Source organism: Oncorhynchus masou, chromosome 16 (genome assembly GCF_036934945.1).
Source record: "Oncorhynchus masou masou isolate Uvic2021 chromosome 16, UVic_Omas_1.1, whole genome shotgun sequence".
Classification (NCBI taxonomy): Eukaryota; Metazoa; Chordata; class Actinopteri; order Salmoniformes; family Salmonidae; genus Oncorhynchus; species Oncorhynchus masou.
Genome location: NC_088227.1, coordinates 46,641,397 through 46,664,569, shown reverse-complemented (window position 1 = coordinate 46,664,569; position 23,173 = coordinate 46,641,397). Strand labels below are relative to the sequence as shown.

The 23,173-nt window shown below is 47.9% G+C and overlaps 1 protein-coding gene across 1 annotated transcript in view; it reads left to right on the top strand.

Moving 5' to 3' along the window:
- The window catches only part of sec63 (SEC63 homolog, protein translocation regulator), a 64,372-nt gene that overhangs the window by 39,478 nt on the left and 1,721 nt on the right, over nucleotides 1-23,173 (top strand). The window contains exons 8-19 of the mRNA XM_064991785.1: nucleotides 1,091-1,199; nucleotides 1,419-1,513; nucleotides 6,565-6,697; nucleotides 10,580-10,672; nucleotides 13,670-13,815; nucleotides 17,094-17,241; nucleotides 17,973-18,055; nucleotides 18,990-19,067; nucleotides 19,180-19,335; nucleotides 20,053-20,208; nucleotides 21,921-22,121; nucleotides 22,530-22,634. Of these exons, the coding sequence (XP_064847857.1) occupies nucleotides 1,091-1,199; nucleotides 1,419-1,513; nucleotides 6,565-6,697; nucleotides 10,580-10,672; nucleotides 13,670-13,815; nucleotides 17,094-17,241; nucleotides 17,973-18,055; nucleotides 18,990-19,067; nucleotides 19,180-19,335; nucleotides 20,053-20,208; nucleotides 21,921-22,121; nucleotides 22,530-22,634 (1,503 nt within the window). The remainder of the gene's footprint in view (nucleotides 1-1,090; nucleotides 1,200-1,418; nucleotides 1,514-6,564; nucleotides 6,698-10,579; nucleotides 10,673-13,669; nucleotides 13,816-17,093; nucleotides 17,242-17,972; nucleotides 18,056-18,989; nucleotides 19,068-19,179; nucleotides 19,336-20,052; nucleotides 20,209-21,920; nucleotides 22,122-22,529; nucleotides 22,635-23,173) is intronic.

The window sequence follows — 23,173 nt, the reverse complement described above, 5'->3', positions numbered from 1 at the left end:
CATACATACACATACTGTATACACACATACTGTACACATACATACACACATACATACTGTATACATACATACTGTATACATACTGTATACATACTGTATACATACTGTATACACACACACTGTATACACACATACTGTATACATACTGTATACACACATACTGTATACATACACACACATACATACTGTATACACACATACTGTATACACACTGTATACACACATACTGTATACACAGAACGTGACTTTTCCAGTCATGTTTGGTTTCACTGCAGTCAACTGGTTTGTTTGTTCTGTGTTTGTAACACAACTAAACCTGATGGGCCATTTCGCGGGACGTATTGACTGAAAGAAACCGATTTGAAGACAACAAGTAATGACATCACTGTGCACCAATGATATAACCTCTGTTTCGTTGATTGACTGTATTTTAACGGAAATCGTGTGAAAATCTGAGTACCTCCCAACAACTAAACCAATGGGACGGAACCGGTCTCTGCTCTTCCCTCTCTAGTTCCCTCAATCTTTCTACAACTCCCTGCTCTTCTCCCCCTCAGGGTACGTGGTGGTATCGGTTACAAACCTTGTCTCTTCTCCCCCTCAGGGTACGTGGTGGTATCGGTTACAAACCTTGTCTCTTCTCCCTCCCCCTCAGGGTACGTGGTGGAATCGGTTACAACCCTAGTCTCTGCTCTTCCCTCTCTAGTTCCCTCAATCTTTCTACAACTCTCTGCTCTTCTCCCCCTCAGGGTACGTGGTGGTATCGGTTACAAACCTTGTCTCTTCTCCCTCCCCCTCAGGGTACGTGGTGGTATCGGTTACAACCCTTGTCTCTTCTCCCACTCAGGGTACGTGGTGGTATCGGTTACAACCCTTGTCTCTTCTCCCCCTCAGGGTACGTGGTGGTATCGGTTACAACCCTTGTCTCTTCTCCCCCCCCTCAGGGTACGTGGTGGTATCGGTTACAAACCTTGTCTCTTCTCCCTCCCCCTCAGGGTACATGGGGGTATCGGTTACAAACCCTAGTCTCTGCTCTTCCCTCTCTAGTTCCCTCAATCTTTCTACAACTCTCTGCTCTTCTCCCCCTCAGGGTACGTGGTGGTATCGGTCTATACGTTACAGTGGCGACCAGATTCTAATCAACACGACACAACTCTTCATGCACTTTATGTACAAGACGCCCAACATGAACATGAAACGTGAGTTAACGGACCGGACCGCAGTTTTGAAGTGATACTTCACCCAAATTGATAGACATGACACATTTTGTTTCCTTGCCTATGGACCACGTATGACAGCAACCCATGCTTTGGCTTAGCTTTGCCTGGCCGCTGTTTCCAAAAAGCTACCTTTCTAGCGTTTTGTGGCACAAATCGAATTAGTCAATGGTACCGTATTGTTCACGCTTCATGTCGTAGGGTTATCCATGGTGTTGACGGCTGCGTTTGAGTTTGACCCCCGCAGCAACAAAGAGGCCACCATACGACCCACGGACAACATCCAAGTACCACAGGTAAAATAGCGACTGTCGTTCTGTCTGCCTGCCTGTCGTTCTGTCTGCCTGCCTGTCGTTCTGTCTGCCTGCCTGTCGTTCTGTCTGCCTGCCTGTCGTTCTGTCTGCCTGCCTGTCGTTCTGTCTGCCTGCCTGTCGTTCTGTCTGTCTGCCTGCCTGTCGTTCTGTCTGTCTGCCTGCCTGTCGTTCTGTCTCAGGGATGCAAATTAGTCACCTTTCGTTGAAATTCACAGTTGAATCCAAAATAGGTGACCTACGTGATTAGTGTAGATCCGATGAGAAAAGTTTGGGGGGAGGGTGGGGGCTTTGGATCAGACTACTGGCTGTTATTGGGGGGGGGCTTTGGATCAGACTACTGTCTGTTATTGGGGGGGCTTTGGATCAGACTACTGGCTGTTATTGGGGGTGGGGGCTTTGGATCAGACTACTGGTTGTTATTGGGGGGGGGGGGCTTTGGATCAGACTACTGGCTGTTATTGGGGGGGGCTTTGGATCAGACTACTGGTTGTTATTGGGGGGGGGCTTTGGATCAGACTACTGGCTGTTATTGGGGGGGGGGCTTTGGATCAGACTACTGGCTGTTATTGGGGGGGCTTTGGATCAGACTACTGGTTGTTATTGGGAGGGTGGGGGCTTTGGATCAGACTACTGGCTGTTATTGGGGGGGGGGGGGGGGGGGCTTTGGATCAGACTACTGGCTGTTATTGGGGGGGGCTTTGGATCAGACTACTGTCTGTTATTGGGGGCTTTGGATCAGACTACTGTCTGTTATTGGGGGGGGCCTTTGGATCAGACTACTGGCTGTTATTGTGGGGGCTTTGGATCAGACTACTGTCTGTTATTGGGGGGGGAGCTTCGGATCAGACTACTGGCTGTTATTGGGGGGCGGCTTTGGATCAGACTACTGGCTGTTATTGGGGGGGGGCTTCAGATCAGACTACTGGCTGTTATTGGGGGGGGGGGGCTTTGGATCAGACTACTGGCTGTTATTGGGGGGGGCTTTGGATCAGACTACTGGCTGTTATTGGGAGGGGGCTTTGGATCAGACTACTGGCTGTTATTGGGGGGGGGGGGGGCTTTGGATCAGACTACTGGCTTTTATTGGGGGGGGCTTTGGATCAGACTACTGGCTGTTATTGGGGGGGGGGCTTTGGATCAGACTACTGGCTGTTATTGGGGGGGCTTTGGATCAGACTACTGGCTTTTATTGGGGGGGGCTTTGGATCAGACTACTGGCTGTTATTGGGGGAGCTTCGGATCAGACTACTGGCTGTTATTGGGGGGCTTTGGATCAGACTACTGGCTGTTATTGGGGGGGGCTTTGGATCAGACTACTGGCTGTTATTGGGAGGGTGGGGGCTTTGGATCAGACTACTGGTTGTTATTGGGGGGGGGGCCTTTGGATCAGACTACTGGCTGTTATTGGGGGGGGGGCCTTTGGATCAGACTACTGGCTGTTACTGGGGGGGGGGCTTTGGATCAGACTACTGGTTGTTATTGGGGGGGGCTTTGGATCAGACTGGCTGTTATTGGGGGGGGGCTTTGGATCAGACTACTGGCTGTTATTGGGGGGGGCTTTGGATCAGACTACTGGCTGTTATTGGGGGGGGCTTTGGATCAGACTACTGGCTGTTATTGGGGGGGGGCTTTGGATCAGACTACTGGCTGTTATTGGGGGGGGGGCTTTGGATCAGACTACTGGCTGTTATTGGGGGGGGGGGGCTTTGGATCAGACTACTGGCTGTTATTGGGGGGGGGGGGCTTTGGATCAGACTACTGGCTGTAAGAGAAAGAGTGATGCACGTTTGGAGCAATACTTGCAGTATCCAATCGTAACAGCGGAATGCAGCACGTGACTGAAGAGTGAAGAGACAACCGATCTGCTAGTTCCAGCGTCAGAGCTCTGGAAAGACCGCACAGAGTAGAAAGGCAGTTTTCACAGCAGCGTGTCCCCTGAACGATATCGAAGAGATGGGTGACACGCCTGGCCGCGGACACGGGCTGAGAAGGTGACGAAGCCTACTCCATGAGCTGTCATTTGGAAAGTTTGAGGTGCGGGAGACAGTGTGGTGGAATAAGTATCGGTAGTGTTAAGTGACGGTATCTTGCTCGCTGGTTCGATTTGTCCGTTAGCGAAGTTAGCCAGAGAAACTTAACCTAACAGGTGTATAAAGGCTGTCATGGTAACAAGTTTTCTGTTATACAGGCTGTCATGGCAACAAGCGTTCTATTATAAAGGCTGTCATGGTAACAAGCCTTCTATTATAAAGGCTGTCATGGTAACAAGCCTTCTATTATAAAGGCTGTCATGGTAACAAGCCTTCTATTATAAAGGCTGTCATGGTAACAAGCCTTCTATTATAAAGGCTGTCATGGTAACTGTAATATTAGTTGATTGTTTTTTCAAAACTTGAATGTCATTTGCATTTAAGTCTAGTCAACAAATAACATTGGATTTCTTTGTTTTTTAGCTGTGAATTAGGTTCACATGAACCACTTTATTTGACACACAGAGACTGATCATGTAGGTCATATTGTGTTGTTTAATTAGTTAACCTGCATTTCTCTCTGCAGGGATTTATTCCATGTTTCAGTGCAACAACAAAGACTGTCACCTTTTTGATTCCTCACCAGTTTGCATCCCTGCTGTCGACCTGTCTGTCTACTGTCGCTCTCTCTCTGCCTCTGTGTGTGGGTCTCTCTCTCTCTCTGCCTCTGTGTGTGGGTCTCTCTCTCTGCCTCTGTGTGTGGGTCTCTCTCTCTGCCTCTGTGTGGGTCTCTCTCTCTCTCTCTGCCTCTGTGTGTGGGTCTCTCTCTGCCTCTGTGTGTGGGTCTCTCTCTCTCTGCCTCTGTGTGTCGATCTCTCTCTCTCTCTCTCGGCCTCTGTGTGTGGGTCTCTCTCTCTCTCTCGGCCTCTGTGTGTGGGTCTCTCTCTCTCTCTCTGCCTCTGTGTGTGGGTCTCTCTCTCTCTCTGCCTCTGTGTGTGGGTCTCTCTCTCTCTGCCTCTGTGTGTGGGTCTCTCTCTCTCTGCCTCTGTGTGTGGGTCTCTCTCTCTGCCTCTGTGTGTGGGTCTCTCTCTCTCTCTCTCTCGGCCTCTGTGTGTGGGTCTCTCTCTCTCTCTCGGCCTCTGTGTGTGGGTCTCTCTCTCTCTCTGCCTCTGTGTGTGGGTCTCTCTCTCTCTGCCTCTGTGTGTGGGTCTCTCTCTCTCTCTGCCTCTGTGTGTGGGTCTCTCTCTCTCTCTGCCTCTGTGTGTGGGTCTCTCTCTCTGCCTCTGTGTGTGGGTCTCTCTCTCTGCCTCTGTGTGTGGGTCTCTCTCTCTCTCGGCCTCTGTGTGTGGGTCTCTCTCTCTCTCGGCCTCTGTGTGTGGGTCTCTCTCTCTCTGCCTCTGTGTGTGGGTCTCTCTCTCTCTGCCTCTGTGTGTGGGTCTCTCTCTCTCTCTGCCTCTGTGTGTGGGTCTCTCTCTTTCTCTCTCTGCCTCTGTGTGTGGGTCTCTCTCTCTCTCTCTCGGCCTCTGTGTGTGGGTCTCTCTCTCTCTCTCTGGGCCTCTGTGTGTCGGTCTCTCTCTCTCTCGGCCTCTGTGGGTCTCTCTCTCTCTCTCGGCCTCTGTGTGTGGGTCTCTCTCTCTCTCTCGGCCTCTGTGTGTGGGTCTCTCTCTCTCACTCTCGGCCTCTGTGTGTGGGTCTCTCTCTCTGCCTCTGTGTGTGGGTCTCTCTCTCTCTCTCTGTGTGTGGGTCTCTCTCTCTCTGTGTGTGGGTCTCTCTCTCTCTGTCTCTGTGTGTGGGTCTCTCTCTCTCTCTCGGCCTCTGTGTGTGGGTCTCTCTCTTCTCTCTCTCTCTCTCTCTCTCTCTCTCTCTCTCTCTCTCTCTCGGCCTCTGTGTGTGGGTCTCTCTCTCTGCCTCTGTGTGTGGGTCTCTCTCTCTCTCTGTGTGTGGGTCTCTCTCTCTCTGTGTGTGGGTCTCTCTCTCTCTGTCTCTGTGTGTGGGTCTCTCTCTCTCTCTCTCGCCTCTGTGTGTGGGTCTCTCTCTCTCTCTCTCTCACTCTCTCTCTCGGCCTCTGTGTGTGTGTCTCTCTCTCTCTCTCTGCCTCTGTGTGTGGGTCTCTCGCTCTCTGCCTCTGTGTGTGGGTCTCTCTCTTTCTCCCGGCCTCTGTGTGTGGGTCTCTCTCTTTCTCCCGGCCTCTGTGTGTGGGTCTCTCTCTTTCTCCCGGCCTCTGTGTGTGGGTCTCTCTCTCTCTCGGCCTCTGTGTGTGGGTCTCTCTCTCTCTCGGCCTCTGTGTGTGGGTCTCTCTCTCTCTGCCTCTGTGTGTGGGTCTCTCTCTCTCTGCCTCTGTGTGTGGGTCTCTCTCTCTCTCTGCCTCTGTGTGTGGGTCTCTCTCTTTCTCTCTCTGACTCTGTGTGTGGGTCTCTCTCTCTCTCTCTCTCTCGGCCTCTGTGTGTGGGTCTCTCTCTCTCTCTCTGCCTCTGTGTGTGGGTCTCTCTCTCTGCCTCTGTGTGTGGGTCTCTCTCTGCCTCTGTGTGTGGGTCTCTCTCTCTGCCTCTGTGTGTGGGTTGCTCTCTCTCTCTCTCTCTCTCTCTGCCTCTGTGTGTGGGTCTCTCTCTCTCTCTCTGCCTCTGTGTGTGGGTCTCTCTCTCTCTCTCTCTGCCTCTGTGTGTGGGTCTCTCTCTCTGCCTCTGTGTGGGTCTCTCTCTCTGCCTCTGTGTGGCGGTCTCTCTCTCTGCCTCTGTGTGTCGGTCTCTCTCTCTGCCTCTGTGTGGCGGTCTCTCTCTCGGCCTCTGTGTGTGGGTCGGTCTCTCTCTGGGCCTCTGTGTGTGGGTCGGTCTCTCTCTGGGCCTCTGTGTGTGGGTCTCTCTCTCTCTGGGCCTCTGTGTGTGGGTCTCTCTCTCTCTGGGCCTCTGTGTGTGGGTCTCTTCTCGGTGTGTTAAACCTCTCCCTGTCTCTCTAGCTGATCCGTGAGTGGGTCTCTTCTCTGTGTGTTAAACCTCTCCCTCTCCCTCTAGCTGATCCGTGAGTGGGTCTCTTCTCGGTGTGTTAAACCTCTCCCTCTCCCTCCAGCTGATCCGTGAGTTGGGGAACATCAATGTGAAGAAGAAGGAGCCTCCATTCTGCTACCCATACAGCCTTAAGGCCCGGGTACTGGTGTTGGCTCACCTGGCACGCATGGAGGTCTCGGACGACATCGAAGAGGGTACGACACGCCGCGCACACAGGGCTGCTACGGTTACCGTATTACCGCCACACCGGAGGTCACAAGTCATGACAACATTCAAATTTCACTTGACCGTTTAGTCACTGTAATTACGCTTCTCCAAGCTCTGACGCTGCTGATGGTCATTGGTAACCTACCAAACTGTCTAACTGCCTGGTACTCAGCACTCTATTGTCCCTCTAATCACTCTGACATCAATGTAAATGTAATGGAAAATCAATTAAAACACTTCATGAGAGCACATGAGCTCATGTTGCACAACATTTATATAGGTTGATTAAACAGAGTGATGGCCTCTAATAAAAAGAGGAGGATCCCATCAGCTTTCTATAGGCCAGACATACTATATTTATTAATCAGCTTTCCTAATATTAAAGCACATTGCTTCTCTTTACAACAGGAGTATATCCTACCAGGCTGGCATTAAAATGAATCACGGGAAAAGCGTCCTACATTCACAATTTTTATTTATTGAACCTTTATTTAAATAGGCAACTCCGCTAAAAACAAATTCTTAGTTACAATGAAGGCAAAGGCCTCCTGCTGGGAAAACATACGCACACACACACACGCACACGCGCACACGCACGCACACACGCACACACGCACACACACACACGCACACACACACGCACACACGCACGCACACACAGAACAAGAGAGACAACACAAGGCTACATAAAGAGAGACCTAACACGACATGGTAGCAACACATAACATGGTACAAACATTATTGGGCACAGACAACACTACAATGGGCAAGAAGGTAGAGACAACAATACGTCACGCAAAGCAGCCACAACTGTCAGTTAGAGTGGCCATGATTGAGTCTTTGAATGAAGAGATTGAGATAACACACTCCAGTTTGAGTGTTTGTTGCAGCTCGTTCCAGTCGCAAGCTGCAGCGAACTGAAAAGAGGAACGACCCAGGGATGTGTGCTTTGGGAACCTTTAACTTCTTGCCGCTCGAGAGCACCCTTACCTGCCGATCTATAAATCATGTCTCTGTATTCTAGGATGGTCATCTGAATCAGGGTCCGTTTGGCAGCTGGGGTGAAAGAGGAGCGATTACCATAGAGGAAACCAAGTCTCGATTTAAACTTAGCCTGCAGCTTTGATATGTGCTGAGAGAAGGACAGTTTACCATCTAGCCATATTCCAAGTACTTGTAGGAGGTGACTACCTCAAGCTCTAAACCCTCAGAGGTAGTAATAACACCTGTGGGGAGAGAAGCATTGTTCTTACCAAACCACATGAGCTTTGTTTTGGAGGTATTCAGAACAAGGTTAAGGGAAGAGTAAGCTTGTTGGACACTAAGAAAGCTTGTTGGACACTAAGAAAACTTTGTTGTAGAGCGTTTAACACAATCCTGGGAGGGGCCAGCTGAGTATAAGACTGTAAATGGATGAAAGAGAGCTTCCTAGTGCCTGAGCTATGTTGTTGATGTAAATTGAGAAGAGCATAGGGCCTAGGATCGAGCCTTGGGGTACTCCCTTGGTGACAGGCAGTGGCTGAGCCAGCAGATGTTCTGACTTTATACACTGCACTCTTTGAGAGAGGTAATTAGCAAACCAGCCCAAAGACTCCTCAGATACCAATACTCCTTAGCCGGCCCACAAGAATGGAATGGTCTACCGTATCAAAAGCTTTGGCCAAGTCGATAAAAATAACAGCACAACATTGCTTAGAATCTAGGTCAATGGTGACATCATTGAGGACCTTTAAGGTTGCAGTGACACATCCTTAACCTGAGTAGAAAACAGGTTACATACCCGAGAGAATACTATAGACATACCAGAGAGAATACTATAGACATACCCGAGAGAATACTATAGACATACCCGAGAGAATACTATAGACATCAAGAGAGAATACTATAGACATACCCGAGAGAATACTATAGACATACCAGAGAGAATACTATAGACATACCAGAGGGAATACTATAGACATACCAGAGAGAATACTATAGACATACCAGAGGGAATACTATAGACATACCAGAGAGAATACTATAGACATACCAGAGAGAATACTATAGACATACCAGAGGGAATACTATAGACATACCAGAGAGAATACTATAGACATACCAGAGAGAATACTATAGACATACCAGAGAGAATACTATAGACATACCAGAGAGAATACTATAGACATACCAGAGAGAATACTATAGACATACCAGAGTGAATACTATAGACATACCAGAGAGAATACTATAGACATACCAGAGAGAATACTATAGACATACCAGAGAGAATACTATAGACATACCAGAGAGAATACTATAGACATACCAGAGAGAATACTATAGACATACCAGAGAGAATACTATAGACATACCAGAGAGAATACTATAGACATACCAGAGGGAATACTATAGACATACCAGAGAGAATACTATAGACATACCAGAGAGAATACTATAGACATACCTGAGAGAATACTATAGACATACCAGAGAGAATACTATAGACATCAAGAGAGAATACTATAGACATACCAGAGAGAATACTATAGACATACCAGAGAGAATACTATAGACATACCAGAGAGAATACTATAGACATACCAGAGAGAATACTATAGACATACCAGAGGGAATACTATAGACATACCAGAGAGAATACTATAGACATACCAGAGAGAATACTATAGACATACCAGAGAGAATACTATAGACATACCAGAGAGAATACTATAGACATACCAGAGGGAATACTATAGACATACCAGAGAGAATACTATAGACATACCAGAGAGAATACTATAGACATACCTGAGAGAATACTATAGACATACCAGAGGGAATACTATAGACATACCTGAGAGAATACTATAGACATACCCGAGGGAATACTATAGACATACCAGAGGGAATACTATAGACATACCAGAGGGAATACTATAGACATACCAGAGGGAATACTATAGACATACCAGAGGGAATACTATAGACATACCCGAGGGAATACTATAGACATACCAGAGGGAATACTATAGACATACCTGAGAGAATACTATAGACATACCAGAGGGAATACTATAGACATACCCGAGGGAATACTATAGACATACCAGAGAGAATACTATAGACATACCAGAGGGAATACTATAGACATACCAGAGGGAATACTATAGTCATACCTGAGAGAATACTATAGACATACCCGAGGGAATACTATAGACATACCAGAGAGAATACTATAGACATACCAGAGGGAATACTATAGACATACCAGAGGGAATACTATAGACATACCAGAGGGAATACTATAGACATACCAGAGAGAATACTATAGACATACCCGAGAGAATACTATAGACATACCAGAGGGAATACTATAGACATACCAGAGGGAATACTATAGACATACCAGAGGGAATACTATAGACATACCAGAGGGAATACTATAGACATACCAGAGGGAATACTATAGACATACCAGAGAGAATACTATAGACATACCAGAGGGAATACTATAGACATACCCGAGAGAATACTATAGACATCAAGAAAGCCAGCCAGCTGATTATTGACAATTTTTTTTCCAACAATTTGATAAACGGGGCAAAATAGAAATAGGCCAGTTAGGATCAGCTTGATGTCCCCTTTAAATCAAGGATGAACTGTGGCTGCCTTCCAAGCAATGGGAACCTCCCCTGAAAGGAGACGGGTTCAAAAGGTCAGCGATAGGGCTCTGATAGGGGCAGCAACCTTAAAGAAGAAAGGGTCTAAACCATCTGACCCAGATGTTTTTTTGGGGGTCAAGTTTAAGGAGCTCCTTTAGCACCCCCGGCGGCTCGCTCTGTGTCCCTCACTCTGTCTCTCTCACTCTCTCTCTCACTGTGTTACAGACCAGAGGTTTGTGGTGAGGAAGAGTCCAGCTCTGCTCCAGGAGATGGTCAATGTGGGCTGTCAACTCACCATGATGGCCAACAGCAGAGGAGGTACACACAAACACACACACACACTGTCAACTCACCATGATGGCCAACAGCAGAGGTACACACACACACATACTGTCAACTCACCATGATGGCCAACAGCAGAGGAGGTACACACAAACACACACTGTCAACTCACCATGATGGCCAACAGCAGACTGACACACACACACACTGTCAACTCACCATGATGGCCAACAGCAGACTGACACACAGACACACTGTCAACTCACCATGATGGCCAACAGCAGACTGACACACACACACTGTCAACTCACCATGATGGCCAACAGCAGACTGACACAGACACACTGTCAACTCACCATGATGGCCAACAGCAGACTGACACACACACACACACACACTGTCAACTCACCATGATGGCCAACAGCAGAGGTACACACACACATACACACACACACACTGTCAACTCACCATGATGGCCAACAGCAGACTGACACACAGACACACTGTCAACTCACCATGATGGCCAACAGCAGACTGACACACATGCACTGTCAACTCACCATGATGGCCAACAGCAGACTGACACAGACACACTGTCAACTCACCATGATGGCCAACAGCAGACTGACACACACACACTGTCAACTCACCATGATGGCCAACAGCAGACTGACACAGACACACTGTCAACTCACCATGATGGCCAACAGCAGACTGACACACACACACTGTCAACTCACCATGATGGCCAACAGCAGACTGACACAGACACACTGTCAACTCACCATGATGGCCAACAGCAGACTGACACAGACACACTGTCAACTCACCATGATGGCCAACAGCAGAGGAGGTACACACACACACACACTGTCAACTCACCATGATGGCCAACAGCAGACTGACACACAGACACACTGTCAACTCACCATGATGGCCAACAGCAGACTGACACACACACACACTGTCAACTCACCATGATGGCCAACAGCAGACTGACACACAGACACACTGTCAACTCACCATGATGGCCAACAGCAGACTGACACACACACACACACTGTCAACTCACCATGATGGCCAACAGCAGAGGAGGTACACACACACACACACTGTCAACTCACCATGATGGCCAACAGCAGACTGACACACAGACACACTGTCAACTCACCATGATGGCCAACAGCAGACTGACACACACACACACTGTCAACTCACCATGATGGCCAACAGCAGACTGACACAGACACACTGTCAACTCACCATGATGGCCAACAGCAGACTGACACACACACACTGTCAACTCACCATGATGGCCAACAGCAGACTGACACACAGACACACACACACACTGTCAACTCACCATGATGGCCAACAGCAGACTGACACACACACACTGTCAACTCACCATGATGGCCAACAGCAGACTGACACACACACACACACTGTCAACTCACCATGATGGCCAACAGCAGAGGTACACACACACATACACACACACACTGTCAACTCACCATGATGGCCAACAGCAGAGGTACACACACACACACACTGTCAACTCACCATGATGGCCAACAGCAGAGGTACACACACACATACACACACACACTGTCAACTCACCATGATGGCCAACAGCAGACTGACACAGACACACTGTCAACTCACCATGATGGCCAACAGCAGACTGACACACACACACTGTCAACTCACCATGATGGCCAACAGCAGACTGACACAGACACACTGTCAACTCACCATGATGGCCAACAGCAGACTGACACACACACACTGTCAACTCACCATGATGGCCAACAGCAGACTGACACAGACACACTGTCAACTCACCATGATGGCCAACAGCAGACTGACACACAGACACACTGTCAACTCACCATGATGGCCAACAGCAGACTGACACACACACACACTGTCAACTCACCATGATGGCCAACAGCAGAGGAGGTACACACACACACACACTGTCAACTCACCATGATGGCCAACAGCAGACTGACACACAGACACACTGTCAACTCACCATGATGGCCAACAGCAGACTGACACACACACACTGTCAACTCACCATGATGGCCAACAGCAGACTGACACACAGACACACTGTCAACTCACCATGATGGCCAACAGCAGACTGACACACACACACACTGTCAACTCACCATGATGGCCAACAGCAGAGGAGGTACACACACACACACACTGTCAACTCACCATGATGGCCAACAGCAGACTGACACACAGACACACTGTCAACTCACCATGATGGCCAACAGCAGACTGACACACACACACACTGTCAACTCACCATGATGGCCAACAGCAGACTGACACAGACACACTGTCAACTCACCATGATGGCCAACAGCAGACTGACACACAGACACACACACACACTGTCAACTCACCATGATGGCCAACAGCAGACTGACACACACACACTGTCAACTCACCATGATGGCCAACAGCAGACTGACACACACACACTGTCAACTCACCATGATGGCCAACAGCAGACTGACACAGACACACTGTCAACTCACCATGATGGCCAACAGCAGACTGACACACACACACACTGTCAACTCACCATGATGGCCAACAGCAGACTGACACACAGAAACACTGTCAACTCACCATGATGGCCAACAGCAGACTGACACACACACACACACACACACACACACACACACACACACACACACACACACTCAACTCACCATGATGGCCAACAGCAGAGGAGGTACACACACACACACACAGACACTGTCAACTCACCATGATGGCCAACAGCAGACTGACACACACACACACTGTCAACTCACCATGATGGCCAACAGCAGACTGACACACACACACACTGTCAACTCACCATGGTGGCCAACAGCAGACTGACACACACACACACTGTCAACTCACCATGATGGCCAACAGCAGACTGACACACACACACACTGTCAACTCACCATGATGGCCAACAGCAGACTGACACAGATGCATGCTGACCTGTGTGTGCAGGGTTCCATGCCCCCAGGTTGGTGTCGATAGAGAACTGTATGAAACTGACCCAGATGATCGTCCAGGGTCTGCAGGAGTCCAAGTCTCCTCTGCTGCAGCTTCCTCACTTTGAAGAGGAGCACCTCCGCTACTGTGTCTCCAAGAAGGTACGGTCACCCAGACAGCGTTTGGCTCTGTGTACAACGCCTCTTTCTCAATTCACCTTTCCTCGATTCCTTACATCCTCTCTTCTCACCTTCTCAAAACCCATTGGAGGAAAAAGTCTGATTTGAGGGACCTTGGATCTAGTCGTCCAATAGAGTTGAGAAGGATGCAAGGAGATAAGTTGTGAGGAATTGCAGTAAGACCAATTGAGATGGAGCCATAACATAACAATTCTCTCTCCCCTCCTCCCTATACCCTCCCTCCAGTATAAGGTGTGTTACTATGGTTACCAGTATTAGGTGGTAACCAGTACAAGGTGTATTATGGTATGGTAACTATAGTAACCTCTCCCCTGTACACAGTGTATTATGATATGGTAACTATAGTAACCTCTCCCCAGTACACGGTGTATTATGGTATGGTAACTATAGTAACCTCTCCCCTGTACACAGTGTATTATGATATGGTAACTATAGTAACCTCTCCCCAGTACACGGTGTATTATGATATGGTAACTATAGTAACCTCTCCCCAGTACAAGGTGTATTATGGTATGGTAACTATAGTAACCTCTCCCCAGTACAAGGTGTATTATGGTATGGTAACTATAGTAACCTCTCCCCAGTCCAAGGTGTATTATGGTATGGTAACTATAGTAACCTTTCCCCAGTACACGGTGTATTATGGTATGGTAACTATAGTAACCTCTCCCCTGTACACAGTGTATTATGATATAGTAACTATAGTAACCTCTCCCCAGTACACGGTGTATTATGGTATGGTAACTATAGTAACCTCTCCCCTGTACACAGTGTATTATGATATGGTAACTATAGTAACCTCTCCCCAGTACACAGTGTATTATGATATGGTAACTATAGTAACCTCTCCCCGGTACAAGGTGTATTATGGTATGGTAACTATAGTAACCTCTCCCCAGTACAAGGTGTATTATGGTATGGTAACTATAGTAACCTCTCCCCAGTCCAAGGTGTATTATGGTATGGTAACTATAGTAACATTTCCCCAGTACACGGTGTATTATGATATGGTAACTATAGTAACCTCTCCCCAGTACACGGTGTATTATGGTATGGTAACTATAGTAACCTCTCCCCAGTACACGGTGTATTATGATATGGTAACTATAGTAACTTCTCCCCTGTACACGGTGTATTATGATATGGTAACTATAGTAACCTCTCCCCAGTACACGGTGTATTATGATATGGTAACTATAGTAACCTCTCCCCAGTACAAGGTGTATTATGGTATGGTAACTATAGTAACCTCTCCCCAGTACAAGGTGTATTATGGTATGGTAACTATAGTAACCTCTCCCCAGTCCAAGGTGTATTATGGTATGGTAACTATAGTAACCTCTCCCCAGTACAAGGTGTATTATGGTATGGTAACTATAGTAACCTCTCCCCAGTCCAAGGTGTATTATGGTATGGTAACTATAGTAACATTTCCCCAGTACACGGTGTATTATGATATGGTAACTATAGTAACCTCTCCCCAGTACACGGTGTATTATGGTATGGTAACTATAGTAACCTCTCCCCAGTACACGGTGTATTATGATATGGTAACTATAGTAACTTCTCCCCTGTACACGGTGTATTATGATATGGTAACTATAGTAACCTCTCCCCAGTACACGGTGTATTATGATATGGTAACTATAGTAACCTCTCCCCAGTACAAGGTGTATTATGGTATGGTAACTATAGTAACCTCTCCCCAGTACAAGGTGTATTATGGTATGGTAACTATAGTAACCTCTCCCCAGTACAAGGTGTATTATGGTATGGTAACTATAGTAACCTTTCCCCAGTACACGGTGTATTATGGTATGGTAACTATAGTGACCTCTCCCCAGTACACGGTGTATTATGGTATGGTAACTATAGTAACCTCTCCCCAGTACACGGTGTATTATGGTATGGTAACTATAGTAACCTCTCCCCAGTACACGGTGTATTATGGTATGGTAACTATAGTAACCTCTCCCCAGTACAAGGTGTATTATGGTATGGTAACTATAGTAACCTTTCCCCAGTACACGGTGTATTATGGTATGGTAACTATAGTGACCTCTCCCCAGTACACGGTGTATTATGGTATGGTAACTATAGTAACCTCTCCCCAGTACACGGTGTATTATGGTATGGTAACTATAGTAACCTCTCCCCAGTACACGGTGTATTATGGTATGGTAACTATAGTAACCTCTCCCCAGTACACGGTGTATTATGGTATGGTAACTATAGTAACCTCTCCCCAGTACACGGTGTATTATGATATGGTAACTATAGTAACCTCTCCCCAGTACACGGTGTATTATGATATGGTAACTATAGTAACCTCTCCCCAGTACACGGTGTATTATGGTATGGTAACTATAGTAACCTCTCCCCAGTACAAGGTGTATTATGGTATGGTAACTATAGTAACCTCTCCCCAGTACAAGGTGTATTATGGTATGGTAACTATAGTAACCTCTCCCCAGTACACGGTGTATTATGATATGGTAACTATAGTAACCTCTCCCCAGTACACGGTGTATTATGATATGGTAACTATAGTAACCTCTCCCCAGTACACGGTGTATTATGGTATGGTAACTATAGTAACCTCTCCCCAGTACAAGGTGTATTATGATATGGTAACTATAGTAACCTCTCCCCAGTACACGGTGTATTATGATATGGTAACTATAGTAACCTCTCCCCAGTACACGGTGTATTATGATATGGTAACTATAGTAACCTCTCCCCAGTACACGGTGTATTATGGTATGGTAACTATAGTAACCTCTCCCCAGTACAAGGTGTATTATGGTATGGTAACTATAGTAACCTCTCCCCAGTACAAGGTGTATTATGGTATGGTAACTATAGTAACCTCTCCCCAGTACACGGTGTATTATGATATGGTAACTATAGTAACCTCTCCCCAGTACACGGTGTATTATGATATGGTAACTATAGTAACCTCTCCCCAGTACACGGTGTATTATGGTATGGTAACTATAGTAACCTCTCCCCAGTACACGGTGTATTATGGTATGGTAACTATAGTAACCTCTCCCCAGTACACGGTGTATTATGGTATGGTAACTATAGTAACCTCTCCCCAGTACAAGGTGTATTATGGTATGGTAACTATAGTAACCTCTCCCCAGTACAAGGTGTATTATGATATGGTAACTATAGTAACCTCTCCCCAGTACACGGTGTATTATGGTATGGTAACTATAGTAACCTCTCCCCAGTACAAGGTGCGTAGCCTGCAGGACCTGGTCAGCCTGAAGGACTCGGACCGTCGGAGCATGCTCCGTTTCCTTGGCGAGGAGAAGTATGACGAGGTCATGGCCGTACTCGCCAGCTTCCCGTCCATCACCATGGATACCAAGCTGCAGGGTGAGGTCACGTCCCTTCTCTGAAGTTTGTGTTTGTATTCACTTAATTTTTGTTCCTGCAGGCTGTCCCGACAGATACTGGCATGAAACCACATCTAACTGGCTGTCCCGACAGATACTGGCATGAAACCACATCTAACTGGCTGTCCCGACAGATACTGGCATGAAACCACATCTAACTGGCTGTCCCGACAGATACTGGCATGAAACCACATCTAACTGGCTGTCCCGACAGATACTGGCATGAAACCACATCTAACTGGCTGTCCCGACAGATACTGGCATGAAACCACATCTAACTGGCTGTCCCGACAGATACTGGCATGAAACCACATCTAACTGGCTGTCCCGACAGATACTGGCATGAAACCACATCTAACTGGCTGTCCCGACAGATACTGGCATGAAACTACATCTAACTGGCTGTCCCGACAGATACTGGCATGAAACCACATCTATCTGGCTGTCCCGACAGATACTGGCATGAAACCACATCTAACTGGCTGTCACGACAGATACTGGCATGAAACTACATCTAACTGGCTGTCCCGACATCTAACTGTGTAGAAGGTCCTTACATGACAATAAACAAATGTTAGAAGAGAATAAGGTCTTTGTTTAATTGATAAGATATTTGTTTTTCTCGGGGGAAAACCTGTCTTCTGTTGTCTCTCCAGTCCTGGACTGTTACTACTGTCATCTCTAACCTGTCGTCTTCTGTTGTCTCTCCAGTCCTGGATGATGAAGACAGCAATAACATCACAGCTGGATCCATCGTCACAGTTACGGTCACCCTGACCAGGAAGAGGATGGCGGTAAGGGTTGGAGGGTTGGACGGATGGAGGGTTGGACGGATGGAGGGTTGGACGGATGGAGGGTTGGACGGATGGAGGGTTGGACGGATGGAGGGTTGGACGGATGGAGGGTTGGACGGATGGAGGGTTGGACGGATGGAGGGTTGGACGGATGGAGGGTTGGACGGATGGAGGGTTGGACGGATGGAGGGTTAGTGGGAGGGTTGGAGGGTTAGTGGGAGGGTTGGAGGGTTAGTGGGAGGGTTGGAGGGTTAGTGGGAGGGTTGGAGGGTTAGTGGGAGGGTTGGAGGGTTAGTGGGAGGGTTAGTGGGAGGGTTAGTTGGAGGGTTAGTGGGAGGGGTAGAGGGAGGGTGGGTTAGTGGGAGGGTTAGTGGGAGGGTTGGTGGGAGGGTTAGTGGGAGGGTTGGTGGGAGGGTTGGTGGGAGGGGTAGAGGGAGGGTGGGAGGGGTAGAGGGAGGGTGGGAGGGGTAGAGGGAGGGTGGGAGGGGTGGATGGTGGGAGGGTTGGTGGGAGGGTTGGTGGGAGGGTTGGTGGGAGGGTTGGTGGGAGGGGTAGAGGGAGGGTTAGTGGGAGGGGTAGAGGGAGGGTTAGTGGGAGGGGTAGAGGGAGAGAATTCATTGGTTATTCGATGTGTTTGAATGGTCTAATAGCAATAAAGACACATTTAAATGTTTAACAAATATTAGTATTTTTTTTTTATACTTCAAGGAGTCTTAAAATTCCAAATCAAATAGTTAAATGAAGTGTGTGACCTTCTAAAAATAATTCTATACAGTTCCGTAAACTCCCTCGGCTTAGAGGGCTTAACATAGCAAATGAGTCGCACCTATGTATTCAATATATCACTTTAGTAACCGAGTGTGGTGTGTCTCTCTCTCTCTGTCTCGTGTGTGTGTGTGTGTGTGTGTTTGTCTCTGTCTCTGTGTGTGTGTAGGAGGTGTTTGAGAAGGAGCAGAATGTGACACCGTGTCTCGGAGTCGGAGAGGAAGCCAGTACAGAGGATGCTGTCGCGGTACACACCGTCTGAACACACACACACACCTGACGACACACACACACACCTGACGACACACACACACACAACGACTGACAACACTTAACTTGTGCATCACCTGTTTGTGCAGGGAGACGCCAGTAAAACCAGAGCCAAGGTGTGGCAGAACAAGACGAAAGCAGCCAAGAAAACCAAGCAGTCCAAGAAGAAGAAACTCACCAAGAAGAAGCCCCTCCCACTACCAGCAGCCAAGGCCAAACAGGCCAATGGGAGTGCGTCAGGAAGTGTACGCAGCCAATCAGAAAGTTAATCCAAGTGGATTGTTTTTGTTTTAATTAAGTCATCTTAACGTCTTTCACTGCCAGTACCAGACCTGGGTTCAAATACTATTTAGACTATTTCAGTTACTTTGAAAAAAACATTTCCTAGTAGTTTGTAATTATAAAGGAAGTGGTTCGAGCCCTGAATGCCGATTTGGCAGCCGTTGTATATCATTCCACGTCTGACAAAGCATTTATTGTCAGTCTTTGAATCCCGTTGGTCACCAGTTTACAATAGCAGAAGGTTCTCCAGGGTTTGTACCACATCCTCCACGGATAGAGGCTGAGTCCAGGCTCTCTGCGGTGCGTAATGCGCAAGAACAACCCTGAGCTGTGGTATTTTGTCCGCACCCCCTCGGGCGTGTATTTAAAAACACAGTTAAGTGTTTTTTTTTTTTTTTTTAACACGGGTATTTAAATACTCATTATTCATTTGAACCGAGGTCTGTTTGGTCGTTGGGTTATTTTAAATATGTAAAAAAAATATATATACAAAAAATACTAGTATTTTATATCTTATCAATTAAACAAAATACTACTAAAATACTATCAACTAGTAGTTGATTCGGCCACATTATTTGAAATTACCCAAATAAAAAATAGTTAAAAATGCATTTAAACCCAGGTCTGGTGGAAAACTAACCAATCCGTGTTGAGCTTTATGGATGCCTGTTTGTGTTTAGGAGGTGGTTGCCGTGGCGAAGGAAGACGAGGAGGACAGGTCAGACAAAGGCAGCGAATCAGAGGAGGGTAACAAAGATTCTCCGAGCGAGAGAGATGAGGAGAGTGACAAGCAGAGCGACACGGAGCAGGATGAGATCGCCGGGGACGACGAGGAGGTCAGACACCTCTGTGTGTGTGTGTGTGTGTGTGTGTGTGTAAAACTCCCCCGACCACATGGGTAACTCCAGTCCTGGGAGGTGTCACACCTTTGCCCCAGGTCCAGCTAACACACCTGACTCCAGTAATCAACTAATCCAGATCTAGAATGTAATTAGTTTAACCAGGTGTGTTTGCTAGCGATGGGGGTGTGTCCGGCCCCAGAGGACTGCAGTTACCCATCTCTCGAACATGACTTCACAGATTCACGCTGTCGGAGTAGAGGGTGTGTACGCTTTAGGAGAAAAGACCTGTGTGTGTATAGATCAGGGCTCCTCCAGCCGTTCCTGGGCGCAGTTTCTCTCCAGGAACAGGGTTGGAGTTAAAACCTACAGGATGGTATCTCTCTCCAGGAACAGGGTTGGAGTTAAAACCTACAGGAGTGTCTCTCTCCAGGAACAGGGTTGGAGTTAAAACCTACAGGATGGTGTCTCTCTCCAGGAACAGGGTTGGAGTTAAACCCTCCAGGATGGTGTCTCTCTCCAGGAACAGGGTTGGAGTTAAAACCTACAGGAGTGTCTCTCTCCAGGAACAGGGTTGGAGTTAAAACCTACAGGATGGTGTCTCTCTCCAGGAACAGGGTTGGAGTTAAAACCTACAGGAGTGTCTCTCTCCAGGAACAGGGTTGGAGTTAAAACCTACAGGATGGTGTCTCTCTCCAGGAACAGGGTTGGAGTTAAACCCTCCAGGATGGTGTCTCTCTCCAGGAACAGGGTTGGAGTTAAACCCTCCAGGATGGTGTCTCTCTCCAGGAACAGGGTTGGAGTTAAACCCTCCAGGATGGTGTCTCTCTCCAGGAACAGGGTTGGAGTTAAAACCTACAGGAGGGTCTCTCTCCAGGAACAGGGTTGGAGTTAAACCCTCCAGGAGGGTAGCTCTCCAGGAACAGGGTTGGAGTTAAAACCTACAGGAGGGTCTCTCTCCAGGAACAGGGTTGGAGTTAAAACCTACAGGAGGGTGTCTCTCCAGGAACAGGGTTGGAGTTCAACCTACAGGAGGGTCTCTCTCCAGGAACAGGGTTGGAGTTAAAACCTACAGGAGGGTGTCTCTCCAGGAACAGGGTTGGAGTTAAAACCTACAGGAGGGTCTCTCTCCAGGAACAGGGTTGGAGTTAAAACCTACAGGAGGGTTTCTCTCCAGGAACAGGGTCGGAGTTAAAACCTACAGGATGGTATCTCTCCAGGAACAAGGTTGGAGTTAAAACCTACAGGAGGGTATCTCTCCAGGAACAGGGTTGGAGTTAAAACCTACAGGAGGGTCTCTCTCCAGGAACAGGGTTGGAGTTAAAACCTACAGGAGGGTCTCTCTCCAGGAACAGGGTTGGAGTTAAAACCTACAGGAGGGTATCTCTCCAGGAACAGGGTTGGAGTTAAAACCTACAGGATGGTGTCTCTCTAGGAACAGGGTTGGAGTTAAAACCTACAGGAGGGTCTCTCTCCAGGAACAGGGTTGGAGTTAAAACCTACAGGAGGGTCTCTCTCTAGGAACAGGGTTGGAGTTAAAACCTACAGGAGGGTCTCTCTCCAGGGACAGGGTCAGAGTTAAAACCTACAGGAGGGTCTCTCTCCAGGGACAGGGTCAGAGTTAAAACCTACAGGATGGTCTCTCCAGGAACAGGGTTGGAGATCAGTGGTATAGGCTATGTATAACCCCCCTCCATCTCTCCCCCCAGGAGTGGGAGGCTCTGCAGCAGAGTGTCCAGCGAAGGGAGAGGGCGCTGTTGGAGACCAAGTCCAAGGTGACCCACCCCGTCTACAGCCTGTACTACCCAGAGGAGAAACATGAGTGGTGGTGGCTCTACATCGCTGACCGCAAGGACCAGACTCTCGTCTCCATGCCATACCACGTCTGCACACTCAAAGACACAGAGGAGGTGAGGGTGTGTGTGTGTGTGTGTTGCCTATGTGTAGTATGATGCTCAACAGTGTGTATCAAGAACGGTCCACCACCCAAAGGACATCCAGCCAACTTGACACAACTGTGGGAAGCATTGGAGTCAACATGGGCCAGCAACCCTGTGGAAACGCTTTCTACACCTTGTAGAGTCCATGACCCTGACAGATTGAGGCTGTTCTGAGGGTGGGAGGGGGGCACTTGAATATTAGGAAGGTGTTCTTAATGTTTTGTACACTCGGTGTGTCCTCACTCTGACAGGTGGAGCTGAAGTTAGATACCTTGTAGAGTCCATGACCCTGACAGATTGAGGGTGGGAGGGGGGCACTTGAATGTTAGGAAGGTGTTCTTAATGTTTTGTACACTCGGTGTGTTCTCACTCTGACAGGTGGAGCTGAAGTTTCCAGCTCCCTCTAAAACGGGGAACTACCAGTACTCTGTTATCCTCCGCTCAGACTCTTACCTGGGTCTGGACCAGATCAGACCCCTCAAGGTGAGACCTTACAACTCACCTGTGTGTGTGTGTATTAGAAACTAAAATGTTTAAAGTGAGAATAGGCATTGGTCTGGAGCTCAAAGGGAATTCACATGAGCACCACAATGCCTGTTCCACCCATGTTCTCTACCCGTGTTTTACAGCACCACAATGCCTGTTCCACCCATTTTCTCTACCCGTGTTTTACAGCACCACAATGCCTGTTCCACCCATGTTCTCTACCCGTGTTTTACAGCACCACAATGCCTGTTCCACCCATGTTCTCTACCCGTGTTTTACAGCACCACAATGCCTGTTCCACCCATTTTCTCTACCCGTGTTTTACAGCACCACAATGCCTGTTCCACCCATGTTCTCCACCCGTGTTTTACAGCACCACAATGCCTGTTCCACCCATGTTCTCTACCCGTGTTTTACAGCACCACAATGCCTGTTCCACCCATGTTCTCTACCCGTGTTTTACAGCACCACAATGCCTGTTCCACCCATGTTCTCTACCCGTGTTTTACAGCACCACAATGCCTGTTCCACCCATG